The following is a 22,500-nucleotide window of genomic DNA, read 5'->3' as shown; positions in this document are numbered from 1 at the left end:
AATGCACTAATTCTTGAAACCCGGATTTGGCTTATAGAAAATGTGGACCTCGTATTTCCAATACTGAAGCAATCGAGGAGCAAACGTATATATGGTGCTAGTAGAAAGCAATTCGGTCGACCCCAATCTTTGACCCGGTTTTCTCAGACTACAACCAATTTGAAAGTGCTGCGGTTGCGAGTTCGCCGATACTAGTAGTAGTTTAGTGCCTACTCGACCGTGGACAATAGGTAGGCGTTTTTCAGAATCGTTGGGTCCTCTCCCTACACCCTGTCCCTCTTTTTATTTTTTGCTCTCGCACAAATTTTCGCCAAACCAGAATGCGAAAAACGCTTTTCGGTTTTACGGGAAATCCTCATACGTAGCAAAATTTAATGCAAAGTTTTACCTAGGAAGAGGAATGAACCGATAGGTAGACGGACCTTTATATGATTTACCTTTAGTATGAACTCTTCAGGTGCATCGCGAAAGACCTTCAAGTATTCTGGACTCAACCCGTTCTGATAATCATATGGCATGATTCGCAGTTCTTTGTAAGTTGAATTATAAATTTCCACCATCTGTTTGTAGAAAGAAGATACCATTATTCTACAAATCATTAGAATACAGCTGCTATATACCCGCTATTGGAGCTGAGCGCGCATTGTTTTTGTTATATAATACGTCAAGACGAAATCCGATAGGAAATCGAACAATTTCAGTTTTTAGTGGACAAAAACCTGGTACCAGAATAATTTTAGGTATTTCACAGTCCTTTTTACATTTTCTTACAGCTAAAGATATAAATAGTTGCCTGAAATGACACCAAAAACAATTTCCCGTGGGAACTCGGGAAGATAAATTTCAAAGTTCAGAGAAATCGTGCAAACACGAGTAAAATTTCATTTCACCAGTACTGATACGAAGTTCATTTGTTTTCGACATTTTTTTAGAAGATATTTAAAACAGTCGCGCAGAAGTTTGCAATACAATGTAAATAAACTCGGTACAAAGTGTTTGTCAGGGGGAGGCGGGCGGTGGGGGGGTGTCCACTTGTTACTCGAACTTCTGGTGGATTCCTTCTTTAAGACTTATTGGACTTACTTAACTTAAGACTTATTGGAGGACAGGCGTATAGATGACGCCATCAACACTTTTTTGACTTCTTTATTTTATAAAACATGTTGCCGTGCGTCTGTTCAGTAATAGATCATAGAAGACGTCAAAATGTGGTAAGAACATCAGTCACACACTCACCTTAGGGCTCGTGTGTCACGTTTTCTATTACTGAACAGACGCACGGCAACATGGAATCTATTTGTTAATAATTTTATGGCTAGCTCTGTGAGCGGGCAAGAAGAACAAAAGCCAGCGCTGTGAATGGCTAACCAAAAGGGAAGATGGCGCTGTCTTGCCCGCTGTTCTTTTTCCATATAAGAAACCCTTTATTGACCAAGCTTGTCAGGTCAAGATGCCTGGATAGTGGCCAAGTTCGGCCAATATCCAGTTATCTTGACCTCACGCTGGGTCAATAACTCATTTAGAGGACATGGAACACCATGTTCTATTTTGTAAATAACTCCCAGTCAATATTTTACAATCTCCTGAATATTAAACTAGTGTAAAATTTTTTCATTAACCCATCACACAAGGGATTTAAAAATAAAAGAAAATTATGCAAAGATGGTCAATGATATATTTATTCACGAAAACTAACACGTCAATTTAAAAAGAAATTACTATCCTGACTCACTTACTATTTGTAAATTGCTTCCGATCTCAAAGAAATATTGGAAAAAATAAAAAAATACGTTTGAATCCCCATCTCAGCCACCCTTAGGGGTAATGTAATGTTACATCTTGAAACTTTTTGCAGTTGTAATATCATCATGCAAGTTTGCATTCTTTAAAAGTAACTGTCTGGATCAAAGTTAATTTCGTTTTATTGTGATACAACTCAATGAAAAGCTTACTCCTCGAATGCCTCCAAATATACGGGCGTGTCGGACACATTCATCAGGGCCCTTGTCCAGAAATAATACTGGGTAAACCTCACCATCTTGAATGTTAATACCTGTTATGGATAGAAATAGGAAAGCATAAGTAGACGGTCATTTTAATTTCAAGGTGGAATGGTACTCTGATTTTCGTCAAATTTGGTGAAATTGTGAAAATTGTTTTTAGTTAGTTTTCATACCTTGAATCATTGTTGATCATTACGAAAGATCCTTTTTAGTCGGGCGAAAGCCGACTATAGGTTTTCCCTCGTATTTCCTGTCAAAGCTCAGTCACGTGCAATGGGCAATACTGCAGACACGTAATAAAATAAAGGCTCAACCTTCTTTCCACGATATCGAAATCCAAAGGGAAAAATATGTTGGATATCAATGAGTTATCAATGAACAGAAAATGTGGACAGAGTGTTACTACAGACGACAGAAGAACATTTACGGACGTTTTAGGTGCTGATAAAGACAAGGTGCCTCGTAATCAAAATCTAAGAAACGACAACAAAGATGCCATGTTGGACTGAAACGCACCTGAAACCGCCTGAAGCACTCATACTGAGTGCAGCGACGAACAAAGCCGAGGCATGGCGGTGATGGAAGATGTTATGGGAGCTGTACAAAGTGGCACGTGGTCTCGATAAAAAGGATGAGAAAATTCAAGTCGCCACGTTGCTCCATGTGCTTGGAAAAGAATGCGTAGAGATTTACTCAAATTTTGCTTGGGAGAACGAGGGTGATCGCGACAAAATTGCGGTAGTGGAGGAGAAATTTATGGCTCATTGTGCGCCGTTGACATCGACGCATTTTAATCGTCATTTGTTCATCGACCGCAAACAGCAAGAGGGCGAGACAGTCGATGAGTTTTGCAGCGCTCTGAAAACACTGGCTAAGAATTGTGATCTCGGCGACAAAGAAGAATCTTGGATGACGTCTATGTTAGTTTTTGGCCTCAAGGATCAAAGTACGAAGGAGAGACTTATGGAACGAGAACAGAACCTGGAGAAAACATTAACAGCAGCTCGCATTGCCGAGACAAGTAAACAACACATGAAGAGCTTAAAGGATGACGGCAGCAACGTCGAAAGAGTGGATTCAGTGGATGGTTCAGTTCGTAAGCATCAAGGTGACCTCGCGTGAAGGAACTGTGGCATTTTGCATAGGAAAGGTTTATGCCCTGCTGCTGGCCAACAATGCCACAAGTGTAAGAGGTTGAATCATTTTGCAAGGATGTGTAGAATGCGAGGAGGACATAAGAAACAGGTAAACACAGTTGATGATTATGATTCTGACACTGAGAGCATGTTTATCGTTGCCGTTGACTCGGGGGACCAAGACTGGGTGGAAACAGTAGATTTTGGCAATGTTAAAGAAGTGTTTAAGCTCGACACTGGTACCCAGTGTAATGTTTTGCCAAAAACTGTGTATGACAAAATCACAACTATGCCATTGCTGCCATCATTAGCAAGACTAGAAAGTTATTCGAAGACCTGCATAAAACCAGTAGGAAGATGTGAGTTAACATGTTGGGTGCGGGGGCACAAACATCAAGTTCTATTTCAAGTTGTGGATGATAGCTATACCCCACTCCTGGGCCGGGAATCCTGTGAACAGCTGGGCTTAGTACAACGCATAAGCACTATTGGAAGCAAAGGTATCCTGGATGAATTCCCTGAAGTATTCCAAGGGCTGGGATGCCTACCCGGAAAGTATCACATCAGCATTGACCCCTCCGTCCAACCTGTCGTCCATCCACCCAGAGGAATTCCTCACTCTAAACGTGACCCATTGAAGAAAGAACTAGATCGCATGGAAAATGTTGGCATCATTGAGAAAGTGCCTTTAAAAGAGCCAGCAGATTGGGTTAGCAGTCTTGTGTGTGTTGATAAACCAGATGGGTCCGTTCGGGCTTGCCTAGATCCAAGGGATCTTAATCGTGCTATCAAGCGAGAACACTATCCACTGCCATTAGTTGAAGATATCACTTCCAGTTGCGCAGGAGCCAAACTCTTTTCAACCCTGGATGCCGAGAAGGCTTTCTACAAGATTCAGCTGGATGAGGAGAGCAGCAGACTGTTGACATTTAATACTCCGTTTGGCAGGTATCGTTACCTGAGGATGCCAATGGGCATCAAGTCTGCTCCACAAGTGTACCAACGGAGAATGGAGCAAGTGTTCGAGGGGATCCAGGGGGTCAAAGTCATTTTGGACGACATAATTACATATGGATCTAACCAGGAGGAGCATGATATCCGATTGAGGGATGTTTTGGAGCGAGCCTGAGACAACAATCTGAGATTGAAGAAGTCCAAGTGCCATATCGAGAAGGAAGAGGTGAAGTTTCATGGTCGCGTTTTCACAAGGGACGGCTTAAAAACTGATCCCGAGAAAGTCAGGGCAGTAATTGACATGCCAAGGCCCACTGACAAAGCTGGTGTTCAGAGACTGTTGGGCATGGTCAACTATTTGAGCAAGTTTATTCCAAACATGTCTGACCTTACTTCACCACTGAGACAACTGCTACATCAAGATGTAGAGTGGCACTGGGAGGAACAGCATGAGACTGGTTTCAAGAAAGTTCAAGAAGCCCTTGCTCTTTCACCAGTGTTGGGGTACTATGATGCAAAGAAAGAGTTAACACTCCAAGTAGATGCCAGCTCAACAGGTTTGGGTGCAGCATTGATTCAAGAGGGGCAACCCATAGCTTATGCTTCAAAAGCACTGACGCACACCCAACAGAATTACGCCCAAATCGAAAAGGAACTTTTGGCTGTGGTATTCGGGTGTGCAAAATTCGAGGAGTATATTGTGGGTCGTGACGTAACCATTGAAACAGATCACAAGCCTTTGGAGTCAATCATTAAAAAACCCCTTCACGCATCACCATTGCGCCGGCAAAGGATGTTGGTTCAACTCCAACGCTATCCAGAAATCAACCTGGTCTATAAGAAGGTACAAGTCTCCATTTAGCGGATGCTCTGTTTCGAGCTCATTTGGAGGAGCAGCTGACAAATGCTGAACAGTTAGATATAAACTTAGTGGAACACATGATCTCAGACATGCAGTTGGTCAGGGTTGCAGAAGAAACTAAACAAGATGAGATCCTTCCTGCCCTACAAAAGGTGATTTTGTCTGGTTGGCCCGAGACGAGAAGTCAGGTACCCGCTAAGCTACAGGAGTTTTGGAATTACAGAGATGAGTTGACTGTTGGCCATGGGTTGGTCTTGAAAGGTCAGAAGATTTTTTTACCTAAACCTCTACGAGAGGAGATGCTTGAGAGATTACACGAAGGACACCTGGGCATCAACAAAACGCTAATGAAAGCACGGGATGTCCTTTTCTGGCCTGGCATGGCTGCAGAAATAACTGAGAAGGTCAAGAAGTGCCCAGTGTGCCTAGAGAATCGACCATGTCAGCAGTCTGAACCACTAAAGTCCCACGAGATCCTACCACTGCCTTGGGCCAAGGTTGGCACGGACCTCTTGCACAAGAATGGTCGGAACTACCTCGTAACAACTGATCATTACTCCAAGTGGCCAGACCTGACACTGCTTAACCCAATGACCAGTACTGCAGTCATCACAGCCTTAAGAGTCGATTCCTGTAAATACCGAGAATGAGTTGACAGTTGCGAAATTTTGGATTTCTTCATATTTAGGCCAAATAACCTCTATAGTGAGTTGTTTTCGAAAATACCATTCAAAGGCCCTGAAGCGCTTTAGTTTTCTCGAAGTCGAGGAAAGTCCGAAAATCGCCATTTTAGCTGCCTGCCGCCGCCGAAAATGGCCGAAAATTGTGCATTTTCTTTTCGCTCGTACAGATCAACGCGATGATATCTATCAATATAGTTTAAGTAGCTCATAGTGCATGTCTTGCTGTTTCTAAACCATTAATTCGATTAGCAAAAGCTCGAAGTGTTATAATATTTTAGGCCAATACAAGTACCTTCATCGAAGCTCGTGAGCGAAAGGGCTAATTTTAGCTAATTTCAATACCATCAAAAGCCCACTGGTACATTGAATTTGAAGTCGAAACTAAAATTTTCTGAAAGCCCATACTCCATATTATGTTGAGTGAAAGTCTCTCCCGCGGCCCGAAAAAAGTACCCTGTTGAGAGCAATAAACGTGTGGTACATTTTCAGAAATTCGTCATTAGTGAAACCAACATGGAACTTGGAAAGCTACCTTCATCAAGAACAAAAATAAGCGAATGGAAGCCTTTTTCGTCAATAAAGATGCTTGCAATCTGTTTTCTTTTCCTTTTAGATTGATCACATGATTAACTTTGCCAAACACTTGCAGTTAAATGAAAAAAGACGCTGCTTTCGGTACATTGTAATGTTATGCGAATTTATTTCGATCACCGGCACGTGCATATCGCCCGAAACTGATTTTACTTCCGCCTACTGTATGTTTCTTTTGGAAGGTTACAACTGTAGCACACATCATTCGTTCAATATCGGCAGTTTTATGTGGAAGACCCACAGCCGAAAAAAAGAGAACATTTTGAAACGTGAAACTTGAGTAATCAATCAATCGATTACAGTTGCATCCATTATGTTTGGCGTAAATATTCGAGCACAACCATTTCATGTAAACAGGCACACTCTACCTTAAAAATAACCGTCTCATCGCAGCATTTCTTGAAATCCTGGTCTGAGACCAGGTAATGATAACAAAGCGCGAGCAGTTGGCGAAACCTTATGATCAACTGTCGCAGAGTTGTGGCATAAATATTACGGCAAGATAATTCGACCGTTGTATTTCTTACCCGTGTGCTTGCAATTGTAATGGGTACAATTGCCCCTATTTTTTACCACCAGATTTATAGATGAATGGTTCGTTTTCTATTACCTAATATGACACATACCTCTGAAAAAAACAGATACTGTGACATCATTTTGCTTCGAATGTTCCAACAGTCGTCCGCCACTCAAAAAACGTATAAAGCAGCAAGACAGAAAACCACAAATGTTTCTTCGCCAATCGCACTACGCTTTCCAGATTTCTTTCTTACAAAGTTTCAAGACTTCACTCCCTTTAAAAATCCCACGACTTCGCCGTTCTGTTAGCCAGTCCGAATAACTGTCATGGTGTTACTTGAGTAAGTACTTGACTTTTGTTTGGTGGTCCCAGTTTAGACAAATCGGCAAATGTGGATTGCGTGACAAACACGTGGCAAATGGTCACTCCGAAGTGAGTGAAGACGGCGGCGAGTGAATCCAAACTGTTTGCTCGTGCAGGTTAAGTAGTTCGCATTGTCAGCCTAACTAAACATTTTTGGACGAAATTGGAAGATTAAGGGGGGAAGGGGGTGTTGTTTAATTCTGCAAAAGGACAGAACTCGACGAATCACAGAACCGCGGGTCCTGTTATCACGGCATGTCTACGTAGATTAATGGAAAGTATTACCGCCTTCACAAAAGTTGTACAACACAGCTTTCCTCTTTACCTTTAAAATACATGTTTGTCGTTTGTGCTTTTTGAATGGAAATGCACCGTTGATAGTGCTGGGATACAAAAAGAGCAAAAGAAGCCTAGAGGGCATCGGATTTTAGGTACGCGGTGTGCGTTTACATACATATTCACCCCTATTGCTTTCTGCTAAACGATATAAACTATAGTATGGGCGCTTTCCATTCGACCGAAAAGTCTGAAAATTTTCGAAACAGGCATGAATGGTAAGGAAATTTCTTGGGAAAGGTTCCAGAAAGTCCGGAAAGTTTTGGTCGAATGGACAGCGCCCATATATATGCCTCCTTAGCCGGGAATTCGGTAGCAGAAAAATCGGACAGTCAGAAGAGCTAAAATTTTCTTTTCTTTTACCTTGAGAATTCACAATTATGGACAAAGCGAACTTTTACATCCATAATTAGGCGGTATAAAATAGTTAGCATTATGTATTGTAGCGTTATTTTGCACAATTTAGAGGCAAAAGTAAGAGCGAATGTATGGACTGTCCACCGGGACAAAAAATGTGTCTGTTGTAGAGAGGAGTCCGCTGATCAGAGGTGACCGTTTGTGGAGGTTCGACTGCATAGTCTATATAGTTTTAAGACAGAAAGTAATCGGTGAATATGTACGTAAATTCTCAACAGGTACCCATTTAAGACTAGCGCCTCCTAGGCCTTCTTTTTCCATCCCAGTCATCGGTGCATTTCTATACTAAAAGCACAAACAATATATCTGTGTTTTAAAATTGAATGGGAAGGGTGTGGTTTTTTATTAACGGTAATAAAGTCGAAACTTTCTACAACGCTCACGTTGGGAACAGGGGAAAGTGGCTTTTATGAAACGGTATCAGTAGGGGTGAAGTACGACACCGATATTTTCTTGGGATTCAAGATTTTTATCTTAAAAAAAAAAATGCTCAGTGTAACATGTAAATACGTAACACAATCAAAATATATCAGTAAGACAGAAACCAAACAGAAATAGAGATCAACGACGCGCGGTATAGATCAAGTTTCGTGACCATGGCCAATAACAAATGGGGTTTTGTAGACAGGGTTCGTCAGTTGTTGATTACCTGGCCGTTTCGGAGAAGTTATTTTAGCAGTTGGGACGCGTTTTAGTGGCTGTTGCCGTTGTGTAGAGGTGGCCATTCTAGAGAGATTAAAATAAGAGTGACCGTCCACCAGTACGAAAAAAGTGGCCGTTGCAGAGAGGTGACCATCTCTGTAGAGGTAGCTGATAGTGGAGGTTCGACTGTAGTTTCCTTTTTTTCACGCAGACGTAGAGAGAAAACACCCTGCCTACACGAGGCGAGCAAGAAACAGTTTTGATTCCCTGACCGCGCCCCCGGCGAAGCGGGCAGACTCCCATATAAAAGTGATGGGGGTACATTTCCTACCTTTTGGGGATTAAAAATGAAGTTTAAGTAGCCTTTAGGGTGTTTTAGTTTCAAAAGGTCCACAGCTGGAGCTTCTGGGATGCCTTTTAGGGCACTGATCCGAATAGGAATATGAGAGGAGATAATGTGTTACGTAAGAATTGGTATCTCTTAGGAGAGAAAAAATTTCAAGCCACGCCCACAAAACAGGATCTTGATACCTCTTAAGGGTTCTTTTCAAAATTTCCACGAGCACCCCCGTCCTTTTTATATGGGTGTCCCCTCCCCTCGGGGTCTACGTCACCATCTTCACTCACTTTGCAAAACGTCATATGTACACGATTGTCACGCAATCCACATTTGCCGAATTGTCTGAACTACGACCATCAAACAAAGTCAAGTACTCAACTAACACCATGACAGTTATTCGGACTGGCCAACAGAACGATGAAGTCTTGGACCTTTACAAGAGAACGAAGTCTGGAAACTTTGTAAGAAAGAAATCTGGAAAGCGTAGTGCGATTGGCGAAGAAACATTTGTGGTTTTCTGTCTTGCTGCTTTATACGTTTTGTAAGTGGCGGACGACTGTTGGAACATTCGAAGCAAAATGATGTCATATTATGTGTTTTATTCAGAGATATGTGCCATATTAGGTGATAGGAAACGAACCATTCATCTATAAATCTGCTGGTAAAAAATAGGGGCAATTGTACCCATTACAATTGCAAGCACACGGGTAAGAAATACAACGGTCGAATTATCTTGCCGTAATATTTATGCCACAACTCTGCGACAGTTGATCATGAGGTTTCGCCAACTGCTCGCGCTTTGTTATCATTACCTGGTCTCAGACCAGGATTTCAAGAAATGCTGCGATGAGACGGTTATTTTTAAAGTAGAGTGTGCCTGTTTACATGAAATGGTTGTGCTCGAATATTTACGCCAAACATAATGAATGCATCTACATACATACATACATACATACACACACACACACAGACACACAGACACACAGACACACAGACACACAGACACACAGACACACAGACACACAGACACACAGACACACAGACACACAGACACACAGACACACATACATACATACATACATACATACATACATATATCACTTTATTTACCCTCGGATTTCAGAGTAGCTTATGCAGCCAATATCTCCGAGCATTTAACCATCAGATGAGAGATAGACCACCACACTGGGAACTACGTCCCCTACTCTTTTCGATTAGTGTGTGGGTTCTTTTACGTCCCACAGAATTAATTTTGAAGAGTTGTGAGACGGGGCCTACGGTTTATCGTCCTTATCCGAGAAGACTAGAAAGTCTAACCATTTGCAGATGTCATTACAAAGGCAGCACTTTCTCCTCAATTATTTAAAGACCCTGAGTGTTGGTCCGGCCGGGGTTTGAACCTACGACCTCCCGCACGCTAGTCCGGATTGATTACTCAAGTTTCACGTTTCAAAATGTTTTTTTTTTTCGGCTGTGGGTCTTCCACATAAAACTGCCGATATTGAACGAATAATGTGTGCTACAGTTGTAACCTTCCAAAAGAAACATACAGTAGGCGGAAGTAAAATCAGTTTCGGGCGATATGCACGTGCCGGTGATCGAAGTAAATTGGCATAACACTACAATGTACCGAAAGCAGCGTCTTTTTTCATTTAACTGCAAGTGTTTGGCAAAGTTAATCATGTGGTCAATCTAAAAGGAAAAGAAAACAGATTGCAAGCATCTCTATTGACGAAAAAGGCTTCCATTCGCTTATTTTTGTTCTTGATGAAGGTAGCTTTCCAAGTTCCATGTTGGTTTCACTAATGACGAATTTCTGAAAATGTACCACACGTTTATTGCTCTCAACAGGGTACTTTTTTCGGGCCGCGGGAGAGACTTTCACTCAACATAATATGGAGTATGGGCTTTCAGAAAATTTTAGTTTCGACTTCAAATTCAATGTACCAGTGGGCTTTTGATGGTATTGAAATTAGCTAAAATTAGCCCTTTCGCTCACGAGCTTCGATGAAGGTACTTGTATTGGCCTAAAATATTATAACACTTCGAGCTTTTGCTAATCGAATTAATGGTTTAGAAACAGCAAGACATGCACTATGAGCTACTTAAACTATATTGATAGATATCATCGCGTTGATCTGTACGAGCGAAAAGAAAATGCACAATTTTCGGCCATTTTCGGTGGCGGCAGGCAGCTAAAATGGCGATTTTCGGACTTTCCTCGATTTCGAGAAAACTAAAGCGCTTCAGGACCTTTGAATGGTATTTCGAAAACAACTCACTATAGAGGTTATTTGGCCAAAATATGAAGAAATCCGAAATTTCGCGAGTGTCCTAGTTTGCCAGGTACGGTGTCCCACCAGTCCTAATGTCCGACAATGGTCCATGTTACAGTTCTCAGCAGTTCAAGCAGTTTTCGCAAGATTGGTGTTTTGATCATGTCACATCGAGCCCCAGATACCCACAGTCTAATGGCCAATCAGAAAGATCTGTCAAAACCCTGAAAGAAATGCTGGAGAAATCTGATGACCCGTGCAGAGCCCTCCTTTCATACAGAAATACTCCATTGGATGGGGTTAACTTGTCGCCGGCTCAGATGCTCATGGGTAGACGTCTGAGAACCTTCATCCCTGTAACTGAGGAGATGCTTAAAGCCCAGCTGTATGAGCCTGAGGAGGTACTCCCCAAACTAAAGGAAAGGCAAAGAAAACAGAAAGTGCATCATGACCGTACAGGAAAGGAATTGCCGCAGCTGAAGGAAGGCGAGGTCATGCGGAGACTGAGGGAAGGCAGCAAGTGGAAACCGGCCAGAGTTACACAAATTCTTCCATCACCGAGGTCTTATCAGGTGGAGACAGAGAAAGGAGTATACCGGAGGAATCGTCGACATCTGTTAAAGACTCCCAAACACCAGACGTCACAACTGATGATGTTCCAATGGAAATAGAGTCAGATACTGTGCCTGTTGCCACCACCCCTGATAACCCCGAAACACAGCCAGTAGAAATGCCTTTGACGACTTCTACCCGATCTGGAAGAACAATCCGAGAGCCGGAGAGATTTAAGGACTATATCAAGTACTAGAGACAGAGTAAACTCTTGAAAGACTTTTATTAACTTTGTTTGTTGACATTGCCAGTTTTAGGTTGCTGTTAAGTTCCTTTGTTTAGCCATGAAGTTTCCGACTTTGTGCTAACTGTTGCATTGTTACTTTTGTAAAAAAAAAGGGGGATGTAGTGGTCAGCGGTTCTTACGGGCGCATGCTCGTATCAATAAAACGTGTTCTGTGCATCCGCCATCTTGGGTATCTTGTTTTCTACACTTCCTACACTTCAGTGTGTGCAACAAAATAAAATGTGCAGAAGAATTCAGGTCTCGTTATGCGATGTTTGTTAATGGTAATATTAACAATAGTCAAGGTCAGTGATATTATGTATTTTGGTGAAAATTCTGGAAAACAATGTGTTGCTATGAGTTTGTGTGCTTTGATTTATAATAAGATAAATGGAATACATAGCTGCAATGACCTGGTACAAATTATGGAGATGAATAATAAAAAAATAACAATAATCTTTACCTTTGGCAGTGTTTATAACGCAAAGGTTAGTGGTGTTATGAGAAAATTCTCCATTGGACAGACATTTCTTTATTATTTGGAAAATGTAGAAAAGCCAACAGTAGCCTCTTTTCAGTTAACAGCTAGAAATCTAAAGTTATTGTTCTACTTTGTACTTTGCCGACTCTTTGTACACCTGAGCGTGTGCAACGCTGTTTCACTAACTTTCATTTAGAAGACAAGTAGTTCGTTATCGAGTCATTTGAGTTTCTTTTATTATTACAATCTACTTTCCGTTCCCCCAGAAACTAGCCAGCTGAACTACTTTTCACTAATGGAGTTTTAATGCTTTCTATTCATAGGATAATTTTTCCTTGCTGTCGGTAACACCAATTCAGAATTTCAAATTTAAGTATCTCACTTTTAATTTCCTAAGTTTGCTCTATCTTAATCTCAGCCTGTGTAATTTTAATCCTAGCACTCTATTTTTAATTTTGGAAGCCTCGTGGTGTTGATTAGAATTCGCTATCTTAATTAAGTACTTTCCGCTCGTATTGTATACTTGAAGTTACATTAGCATATTGTAAACACTTGACGTGTAAAGGATGATATATAAGCAAGTACGTTTGTAAAGCTTTTTGGATTACATCGATTACATCGGCTACATCGTTACGATTTTACAGCGGCTACTCCGCCGAGTATGTCAGTTTCACCCTCGACGTTAGAGTGCAGAATAAACTACTGTTGGACCAAGTTATGTCTCTTCCTTGACGTCCGTAGTGAAGACCATTGAAGTAGATCCTCGTGTACCAGGAAATCGTGACGAATTTCCGTTCCCGCAGCCAAGCAGTGCTCTCCAGAGTTAGATTCCCCCAGTTGTCAGTTCAAGTGTCCGTTCAGTCCGAAATTTACAGTGTTACCGAGAAACCTATCGTCACAGTGATTGGAGAAGAGTGGTACTTTGTGGATCTTCCAAGGACGTTATCAAGGCGCCAGAGCAGATTCAAGTTCACCAAAGACGCTAGTTGTTGTAATCCCTTGAGTGCGAACAAAGGATAAAAGCCGCTCAAGTAACGTGAGTACAAAATCAATTCTTTGTCCTCATATATGAAGTCCGTGAAGAGAGTTTTTAAGAAGAAACTTTCGCCGTATAATTTACGAAGTAGGAAATCAGCCGTTCCCGTAGTTAAAGCCAGTACGCCTAAAGTAAATAAAGAAGTACAAGCTTCGTTGTCAGAAGAAGAGAATTGTACATTGTTGTGTGAATTACCATATTATCGAAGTGTCGTCCACGAGTCGTCGACGCACGCGTTAGATTTAAACGAGGAAATCCAGCCAAGCAAACCCAGCGACGGCCCACGTTTGTCCACCGCATTTTCCAGTCCAAGTCAGGCCGATAGTACGAACAGAGAAGCCATAAATATCAGTATAGATCAACGCCAAGAGTCGTCCATTGTTCAACCGAGTTCATCAAAACAAGCCACTCCCTGTGGACCGCGTGTAACAAGCGATAGCAGTTCCTTAGAAGACTTCACTCCAATTGACTCCAGGCAGTTACAGATTGGCCCTCAGATTGCTTTAGAAGTCGAAGAAATCAGCGAACCCGAAAACGAAGAGCCAGATCCAGAACAGAACTTGAGTTTCGCATACAACTCAAACCCGTTAATTAATTCGCAGTTGACTGGTCACAGTCAAGTAGGAGATAGCATAAATTATAAAAAATCAAAACGAAACAAAACAAATACTCGCCGAGGATCTTGTTCCAGCGACGAAATCGGAAACGAAGGTTTTGAACATCCATCTACAAGTAGTAGCAGAGAAGACAGCGAGGAAGGGGAGAGTGACGAAGGATCCCGTACACCCTATAAACCAGAACCAGAAGAAGTTATGGATCCGCATTTAATTCAAACTTTGACCGAAGCTCTACAACGGATTGGACAGCAACAACAGACGTCCATAGTTGTTCCAGAAACTATCAGGATACAACCTTTCCGTGGTTTGGATGGAGACGACGTTGTTGAATGGTTTGAAGTCTTCGAGAACCGTTTAAAACGGAGACGCATCCCCCTGGACAGCGAGAGTGCGTTAACAGAATTGGTACTCCATCTAGCCGGACCAGCCAAGGACTTCTACAGCGATTTAACCTCGGACGAGAAGGACACGCTCGAGAACGTAAAGCGAATCATGATAGAACACTACTCCAGCAAGGATCACGGCTATGGTCAGAGAGAATATCTGCTGAATAGGCGACAAGCTCCTAGTGAAACTCTGGATCATTATCTAACGGATATCTGTACTAAATTCCGCCGCCTTGGCTTAACAAACAAGGAGAAGATGACATATTTTTTGCAAGGTTTGCGTCCCGAAATCCGCCAGCTTGTGTACATGAAGGAACCGAAAACATTTGCCGAAGCCGAGAAAGCCGCCCGATTTGCAGAATCCATTTCTCGAGCTCCTCAATCGTCAGCCGCTGGCGCCGCAACTGAACACGAACTTATTGCTAACTTACTAAGCCAGAAAGCTGTCAAGGACGACAACGCGATTTTAACTAAGCTCGATGTCCTCATTAACGGACAGAATACCAAGACAGGGGACGATCAGATACAATCCTTAGTGTCAAGGCTTAACGGATTGATTGATAAAGCTACGAGACAACCAGCTGGTCCAATCACAGAAACAAAAACAGCGAGCCTGGCAGCGTATGCAGAACCCAACAAGAGGGAAAATCCGGAATTCATGCGCGAAATTCGACGAATGGAAGATAAGTTAGAAGAACTTTCTCGCCAGATGGATGCTCGGATTAAAGGGCTGGCTCGACGAAATCCGCCAAATCAGGTTGATCCGCCAAGACAACGAACACGAGAAGGTCGACCCATCTGTTATACTTGTGGAAGAGTTGGACATATTCAACAAAATTGTAGCCAGAGGTCTTCACGAGAAACCAGTAACTACGACCGATTCCAGCCGAACCAGCAGCGACGTCAAACAAGTGAAAATTATTCTTCCCGCTCAGGCTACAATCAATCCCAACGACGGAGCGAATTGCCTTCTCAGTTCAATGCAAGTGGCCCGCGAATGGCCGTGCTCGATGATGGAGATTACGAGGATAGTTTCGTCGCTCCGCTAGAACAAAATACAATTCACCAGACAATTCCAAAAGAAGGAGGCGAGTTTCCAAGAATAAACTGGAGCGATGTCGGATCGCAAATTGGCAAGGAACTATCTCGGCAGTTGCCAAATACGTCTCACTTGGTCCCAGAAGTGTTCCAGCAAGGTCAAGTAAAGGAAAACCAGTCGCCAACTGTGGTTATTGAAGTATCAAAACCACACTCCGAAAGTGGTCAACGAACAATGGCGCCGAATAATGAAAACAAAACAACTGGTGAAGTAACAACCGCTGCCCGTCCCGAGCGCGAGTTACCTGGAAACCTGGAAACTAAGCCCGAACCGGAAATACGTCAGCCCCTGGTCACTAGTCCGCTGAAACCGAACAAACTCAGTGGAAACCAGAGGAATAACCCATCACAGAGTCAGAAAAACCATGATGTCCCATTTCCTAACGCTGTACGCCGTACCAAAACCAGAATTACAGCAGATACGGATGTTATTGTTGACCTGTGCACGAACGAGAACATCCGGAATCCCTCGGACCCAGATCTCTCTCAGCCAAGACATAGTACTTCCGCCGGAAGAGAATCCACTGAAGTCAATAAAGACATCTTGCCTAACCATAAGCCAGATCCTGCCCAGACAGGACGTGAAACTTCACCTTTAACCGATGAACAGTGTAACATTACAAATAAGCAAGCCAAGCCACGTGACCTAACAGTCACCGCCCAGCTACATGGCCAAGACATTAAGTTACTCGTAGATACCGGAGCAGGCGTGTCAGTAATTGATGAACAGTTTACACGAGACATCTATAAAGGTGAACTACCCAAGCTAGGCTTCCCAGGTAACCCAAGCAATCAGCAACCACCAGAATTGCAAACAAAGTTGGAGAAACTCTTAGGAAAAGTATCAGGAAAATTTGACGGCAGTCACGCCAGAGATGGAAATACAGGTAGCATCGCCGCGTTTTCAGAAGCCAACAATAGAGAGATGCCGGAATTGCTGAAAGAAATTCGCCGGATGGAAAACGGTTTAGAAAATCTGAACCAACGAGTAAATCGCATGGACCGCCTCGCCCGACGTAACCGCACCGTGTGCTATAGGTGTGGACGCACTGGCCATATCCAATATAACTGTTACTATTATTACCAGCCAGAAAGCCCGTACCAGAACCAAGAAGGGAGCCAAGAGTACCATGCGAATTACAATCAGGAAGAAAATCAGCGTCTGGCAACTCATCCCTCGGCCCATTTGTCCGTATTAGATGCTCAGTATGCCCAGCGAGTTCTAAATTACCATGACAACAAACTAAGGAGTTCAGGATCAGCTGAACAAACCTCCCGTCAGCCAGTACGCCCTTGCAACCTAACATTTGAAGGAGACGAAAACTCGTCAGTTCATGTGTTAGCCGCGCTACCAAAGCAAGACAAGACAAACAGCCAGGAAAATGCAGCAAGTACAACACAATCACAACAAGAAGTGAAGCTGACAAGAGCCAATAAGCGACAACCACAAATCTCACATAAGCAAGTACCTTTGCCCGCAACAAACCACCGTCAATCGAAGTCAGCAGCTCAGCCAAGCAGCGATTTCTCGTCTGGTAAAAAGGATTTCAAGCTAAAGTGCAGTGATCTAACTACAGAAGGTGAAATAGCAGGCCAAGCAGTTCAGTTAATCGTGGATACTGGAGCGTGCGTATCAGCCATAAACGAACAGTTTTTCACGAAGATTTATGGTCAATTCCCGCCTAATATGAGCGAAGGTTCCTTATCGGCTGTCCAGACAGTAAGCGGAGAGAAAGTCCCAGTGTTAGGAAAGATTACGATACCTTTACAGTTGCAAGCAAGAGAATATACCTGTGAGTTTCATGTCATGCAGAACCTGGCCTACGATGCTATCCTTGGTCGAGATTTTCTACAGGAGAACGGAGCCCTTATTGATCTGGTAGATGGTAATCTTTCCTTCAAAGGAACAGGATACGTTGGAGAACAAGCCAGCCCAAAGAATGTGCCAGTGATGGGAACCTTCCTTTCCGAGCATAACTTGAAAGAAAAGAACACTGTGGCCAGTTATGCAAATCTAGCGCCTTTACCAGAGATTTTAAAGTCCAAATTTGTTCGACGCAATGAAAAGAGCAAATTGATGTTTTCTCACCAGTCACTGCTACTTTTGCTGTTCATTGTCCTATACCTACTGACAGTTTCATGCACGCCAGCCACGGAAAACAACGACAAGCCCGTTATTCAGAAACTGCCCAAGTTCTTCACCCAGGAAACCCCCGATGATATCCTTCAAGGTGGTCACGAAATTTGTACCCCACTTAGCCTAGCGAATTACAAGAGATCTGACCAGAGTGAAGCCCAAAATGAAAGAAACGTATCGAGAGTTAAAACGTTGAAGTCAGCCGTATCGCTCTTTGAAACCGATGATGTTCAGAAAACCTTGAAGGCCATGTCTTCAAGCACAGAAAACAGTTTTAGGTTACCACAAGAGATTCATGTCTACCGAAATGTAAAGAATCAAGAGAACCAGTACCATTGACCAGGAATTTTGAGAGAGGGAGAGGTGTTGATGATATTGGAGAAGTAACGCATTATTGACGCATATAGACAAACAGGTTAATGAGAAACATATCCTCATAGAAATGAGATTATAGGAGGGACTTCAGTGTCGAAGTAGACAGTTAGACAGTTTTTCCAAAAGGCACAAGCTAATGGAAAGAAATTTGATAAGGAATACTAAAGTACCAAGAAAGCTTTTTAGGAATTTTCTTGCTCGACCAGGAGGTCTCGATTTTAAGGTGGGAGGAATGTTATGAGAAAATTCTCCATTGGACAGACATTTCTTTATTATTTGGAAAATGTAGAAAAGCCAACAGTAGCCTCTTTTCAGTTAACAGCTAGAAATCTAAAGTTATTGTTCTACTTTGTACTTTGCCGACTCTTTGTACACCTGAGCGTGTGCAACGCTGTTTCACTAACTTTCATTTAGAAGACAAGTAGTTCGTTATCGAGTCATTTGAGTTTCTTTTATTATTACAATCTACTTTCCGTTCCCCCAGAAACTAGCCAGCTGAACTACTTTTCACTAATGGAGTTTTAATGCTTTCTATTCATAGGATAATTTTTCCTTGCTGTCGGTAACACCAATTCAGAATTTCAAATTTAAGTATCTCACTTTTAATTTCCTAAGTTTGCTCTATCTTAATCTCAGCCTGTGTAATTTTAATCCTAGCACTCTATTTTTAATTTTGGAAGCCTCGTGGTGTTGATTAGAATTCGCTATCTTAATTAAGTACTTTCCGCTCGTATTGTATACTTGAAGTTACATTAGCATATTGTAAACACTTGACGTGTAAAGGATGATATATAAGCAAGTACGTTTGTAAAGCTTTTTGGATTACATCGATTACATCGGCTACATCGTTACGATTTTACAGCGGCTACTCCGCCGAGTATGTCAGTTTCACCCTCGACGTTAGAGTGCAGAATAAACTACTGTTGGACCAAGTTATGTCTCTTCCTTGACGTCCGTAGTGAAGACCATTGAAGTAGATCCTCGTGTACCAGGAAATCGTGACGAATTTCCGTTCCCGCAGCCAAGCAGTGCTCTCCAGAGTTAGATTCCCCCAGTGGTCAGTTCAAGTGTCCGTTCAGTCCGAAATTTACAGTGTTACCGAGAAACCTATCGTCACAGTGGGGCCGAGCAAACAACTGAAAAATATTGCTTTGAACACTGTCACAATGTACAGGGCAGGTGTATTTAAAGCAAATAGAATTACCTCAATGATGCTATGTCTGAGAAAGAACACAACTGCTCTTGCAAACAATGCTGTTCTGTAGGGCTTCATGTAATGTGTTACTCAGTGGCAAAGCCTTTTAAAGTATAATTATAAATTACCAAACGTGACAGTGAACGTAAGTGACGTTACAACTCAAATCAACTTCAATACGATTACCGTAGTTTGGCACTTTCATCTATCGGTCGGTTTCATGATTTCTTTGAGACATGCATCTATTAGCATGTACATATCACACATGTTATTTTTAGAACCGCTTCGTTATCAACACTTGTAGCAGCACGTCTAGCTACAGCCCGACTTACGATCTTAGATCGTCTTGTTTGCAAAAAGAATACCGTAAACTTCCGAAAGTAACGAAACCGAGTATATACACACGAAGTGATCTCAGAAACAGACGAAAAGGAAACCATTAGAAGTTGATTTAATTGACCTCTCAATTTATGCGTGGAAAACGTGCAAACGGCACGAAGCATGCGCGAAACTACGTAGAGAATTTTGAAACCTGGCAAATCTTGTTAACCTTCGAAAATCCTCGTCACAATCTAGAAAAATGGTCTTCTAACAGCGTTCAAAGTTCACCGTTCACCGTTCAGCAACCTTAATCAGAAGTCTGCTTGCAAAATAAATTCACCGTTCAATGACTTCAATCAACGTTTTCTTTTTTACTTGAAATGAAACTTGAAAAAGCAGTTGGCGAAGGATCGACCTGAAATTATACCGTGTGCGCAGGACTTTGGTGAAAACCGAGAGATCATCAAGGTAAGAGAGTGAGTCCTTCATATAGGCCTCATACCCATGCTAATCCCTCTTAACTTAATTTTAGACATGGTACTCAGCTCATCCGCTGATGTTACTCGCGCATTGCGTGGATATTTTCGTGGAGGATTTGTTTATGTTTCATTTCGTTTCAGGGCAAGGGAAAACCTCCAACGCTGTGGAGATGTCTTCTTTGATACTTTAGTATCAAAGAGGGAAAGGAGCTTCGGCCCTCACTATGTTTTAATACATTTCGAAAATATAATAGGAGTTTAAATACACGACAGATGTCCCCAGCAAAACAATTTTTAAACCACAAATCTTGCAAGAATTAGATTCAGTTAGTTTGTCTCAGTCACCGTCAGAGATATCCCAAACAGAAATAGTAAGACAACATCAAAATTTAAAAAAATAAATTTCCACGTATCGTGCGAGTAACATCCTCGGAAGAGCTGGGTAGTGTGTCTAAAAACAACTTTAGAGGGATAACCTTGGGTATAAGGCCTATATGGGGGATTCATTCTCTTACCTTGAAAATCTCTTCGGGGAAAACTGAATGTTTTCTTGCACAGCAACGTGGAGGTGCCTCTCTGAATAGCACTTGATGCTTCTGCGATGAACCCTGCGGTATTCATTCTGCCAATGCCGGGAGAAGAACGACTTGGAAGTCGGGTTTGCTTAGATTAGTGAAATCTGTGATTGCCAAGGGCATGCCCTGAAACTGCTCGAAAGTCGAACGTCGGCAAGTCTTTTCTATCCTTTGAAAACTTTCAGGCCAAATTTTATAGCCTTCTTTGTGTTTTCTGATACAGCATCTTCCGTCTTCAGAACACTTAGGACCTTTTAATGCTGGGGTAAACCCTGCGATGGACTGGCATCCTATCCAGGGGTAAGTAGATATAGGTCGCTTAGTGTTACGTAAGGCGGGATAAGCTCCGCCTGTATGGGCCATTGGCCTGACACAGACTTTACCTCACCTTACACGGTAAATTATATGCACGATTAAGCAGGAGTTAAAGAAGAAAGCTTGTCAACGCATAAAGAAAAGACCATGCTATAGTCATTATTAGCCTTACCTATTCCATAAATGATGGGTTTGTGTAAACCTCTTTCAACTGTGTCGTTAAATCCTGTTGATAAGTAAAGAACGGGGAGGGTTTAAAGTGAATAAAAGCAGTCCTCGTCCCTGTATAGCATCTGCAAGTTTGAGGCTAACTTCAAAAATTTGAAATCTGAAGTCTGTAATTGTAATTCGGAGGTTTTAATTTATATATAAGTCTGAATTTGCACGCTAGTTTGATGTCTTAAAGCTGTCGTTTCGAGGATGGAGTCTGTTAATTTTCCCCTACCACATACAAAGTTTACTTGTAATGGGCATAGTATTAGTAGTGGTAGTGGTAGAGGTAGTGGGAGTGGTAGTAAGAGTGGTAGTGGGAGTGGTAGTGGTAGTGGTAGTACGAGTAGTAGTGGCAATGGGAGTGGTAGTGGTAGTGGTAGTGAGAAAAATAGTGGTAGTGGTAGTGGTAATGGGAGTGGGAGTGGTAGTGGGAATGGTAGTGGTAGTGGGTGTCGAAGTGCTAGTGGTAGTGGTAGTGGGAGTGGCAATAGCAGTGGAAGTGGGAGTGGTAGTGATAGTGATAGTGGGAGTAGTAGTGGAAGTGGTAATGGTAATGGTAGTAGTACTGGTAGTGGTAGTGGGAGTGGTAGTGGGAGTGCTAATGGTAGAGCGAGTGGTAGTGGGAGTGGTAGTAGTACTGGTAAAGGGAGTGGTAGTGGTAGTGGGAATGGTAGTGGTGGTGATAGTGGGAGTTGAAATAAAAGTGGTAGTGGTAGTGGGAGTGTTTGTGCTAGTGGTAGTGGTAGTGGGAGTGGTAGTGTAGTGCAAGTGGGAGTAGGCGTGGTAGTGGTAAGCGGAGTGGTAGTGGAAGTGGAAGTTGGAGTGGTAGTGGGAGTGGTAGTGGGTGTGGTAGTGGTAGCGCCAATGGAAGTGGTAGTGGGAGTGGTAGTGGCAGTTGTAGTGGCAGTGGGAGTGGTAGTGGTACTGGGAGTAGTAGTTGGAGTGGTAGTGTTAGTGGGAGTGGGAATGGCAGTGGGAGTGGTAGTGTTAGTGGGAGTGGTAGTGGGAGTGGTAGTGGGAGGGGTAATGGGTGTGGTAGTGGTAATGGCAGCGATCTTATCTCTCTTATTCTTTCGTAGAAAAGCAAACAGTTTACTTTGGGTTTGTTGTATCGCTGTTTCTGGGACAGAAAGCATGGAGGCAGTATAGATTAGTTAAGACAAACCTAGAGATTTTGCTAGCATAGTTCTTCCAAAGAGCGTCAGGTCCCGCGACCCCCATATATTAAGCTTCGTTTCCATTTTCCGTATTTTGACATAAAAATTATTGTTGTTGTTGGCAGCTGCATCGTGGGAAAGTTCCAAGGAATTT

General features: G+C 42.5%; 1 protein-coding gene across 1 annotated transcript in view; it reads right to left on the bottom strand.

The window, feature by feature from the left end:
* LOC145490455 (protein N-terminal asparagine amidohydrolase-like) overlaps positions 1-22,500 on the bottom strand; it is a 46,796-nt gene that overhangs the window by 8,687 nt on the left and 15,609 nt on the right. The window contains exons 5-7 of the mRNA XM_081469571.1: positions 21,149-21,202; positions 1,953-2,053; positions 438-560 (exon numbers count right to left, since the gene is read on the bottom strand). Of these exons, the coding sequence (XP_081325697.1) occupies positions 438-560; positions 1,953-2,053; positions 21,149-21,202 (278 nt within the window). The remainder of the gene's footprint in view (positions 1-437; positions 561-1,952; positions 2,054-21,148; positions 21,203-22,500) is intronic.

This window comes from Orbicella franksi, chromosome 6 (genome assembly GCF_964199315.1).
Source record: "Orbicella franksi chromosome 6, jaOrbFran1.1, whole genome shotgun sequence".
NCBI lineage: Eukaryota > Metazoa > Cnidaria > Anthozoa > Scleractinia > Merulinidae > Orbicella > Orbicella franksi.
The sequence above is the reverse complement of the archived record's forward strand: the minus strand, read 5'-3'. Positions and strand labels throughout refer to the sequence as shown.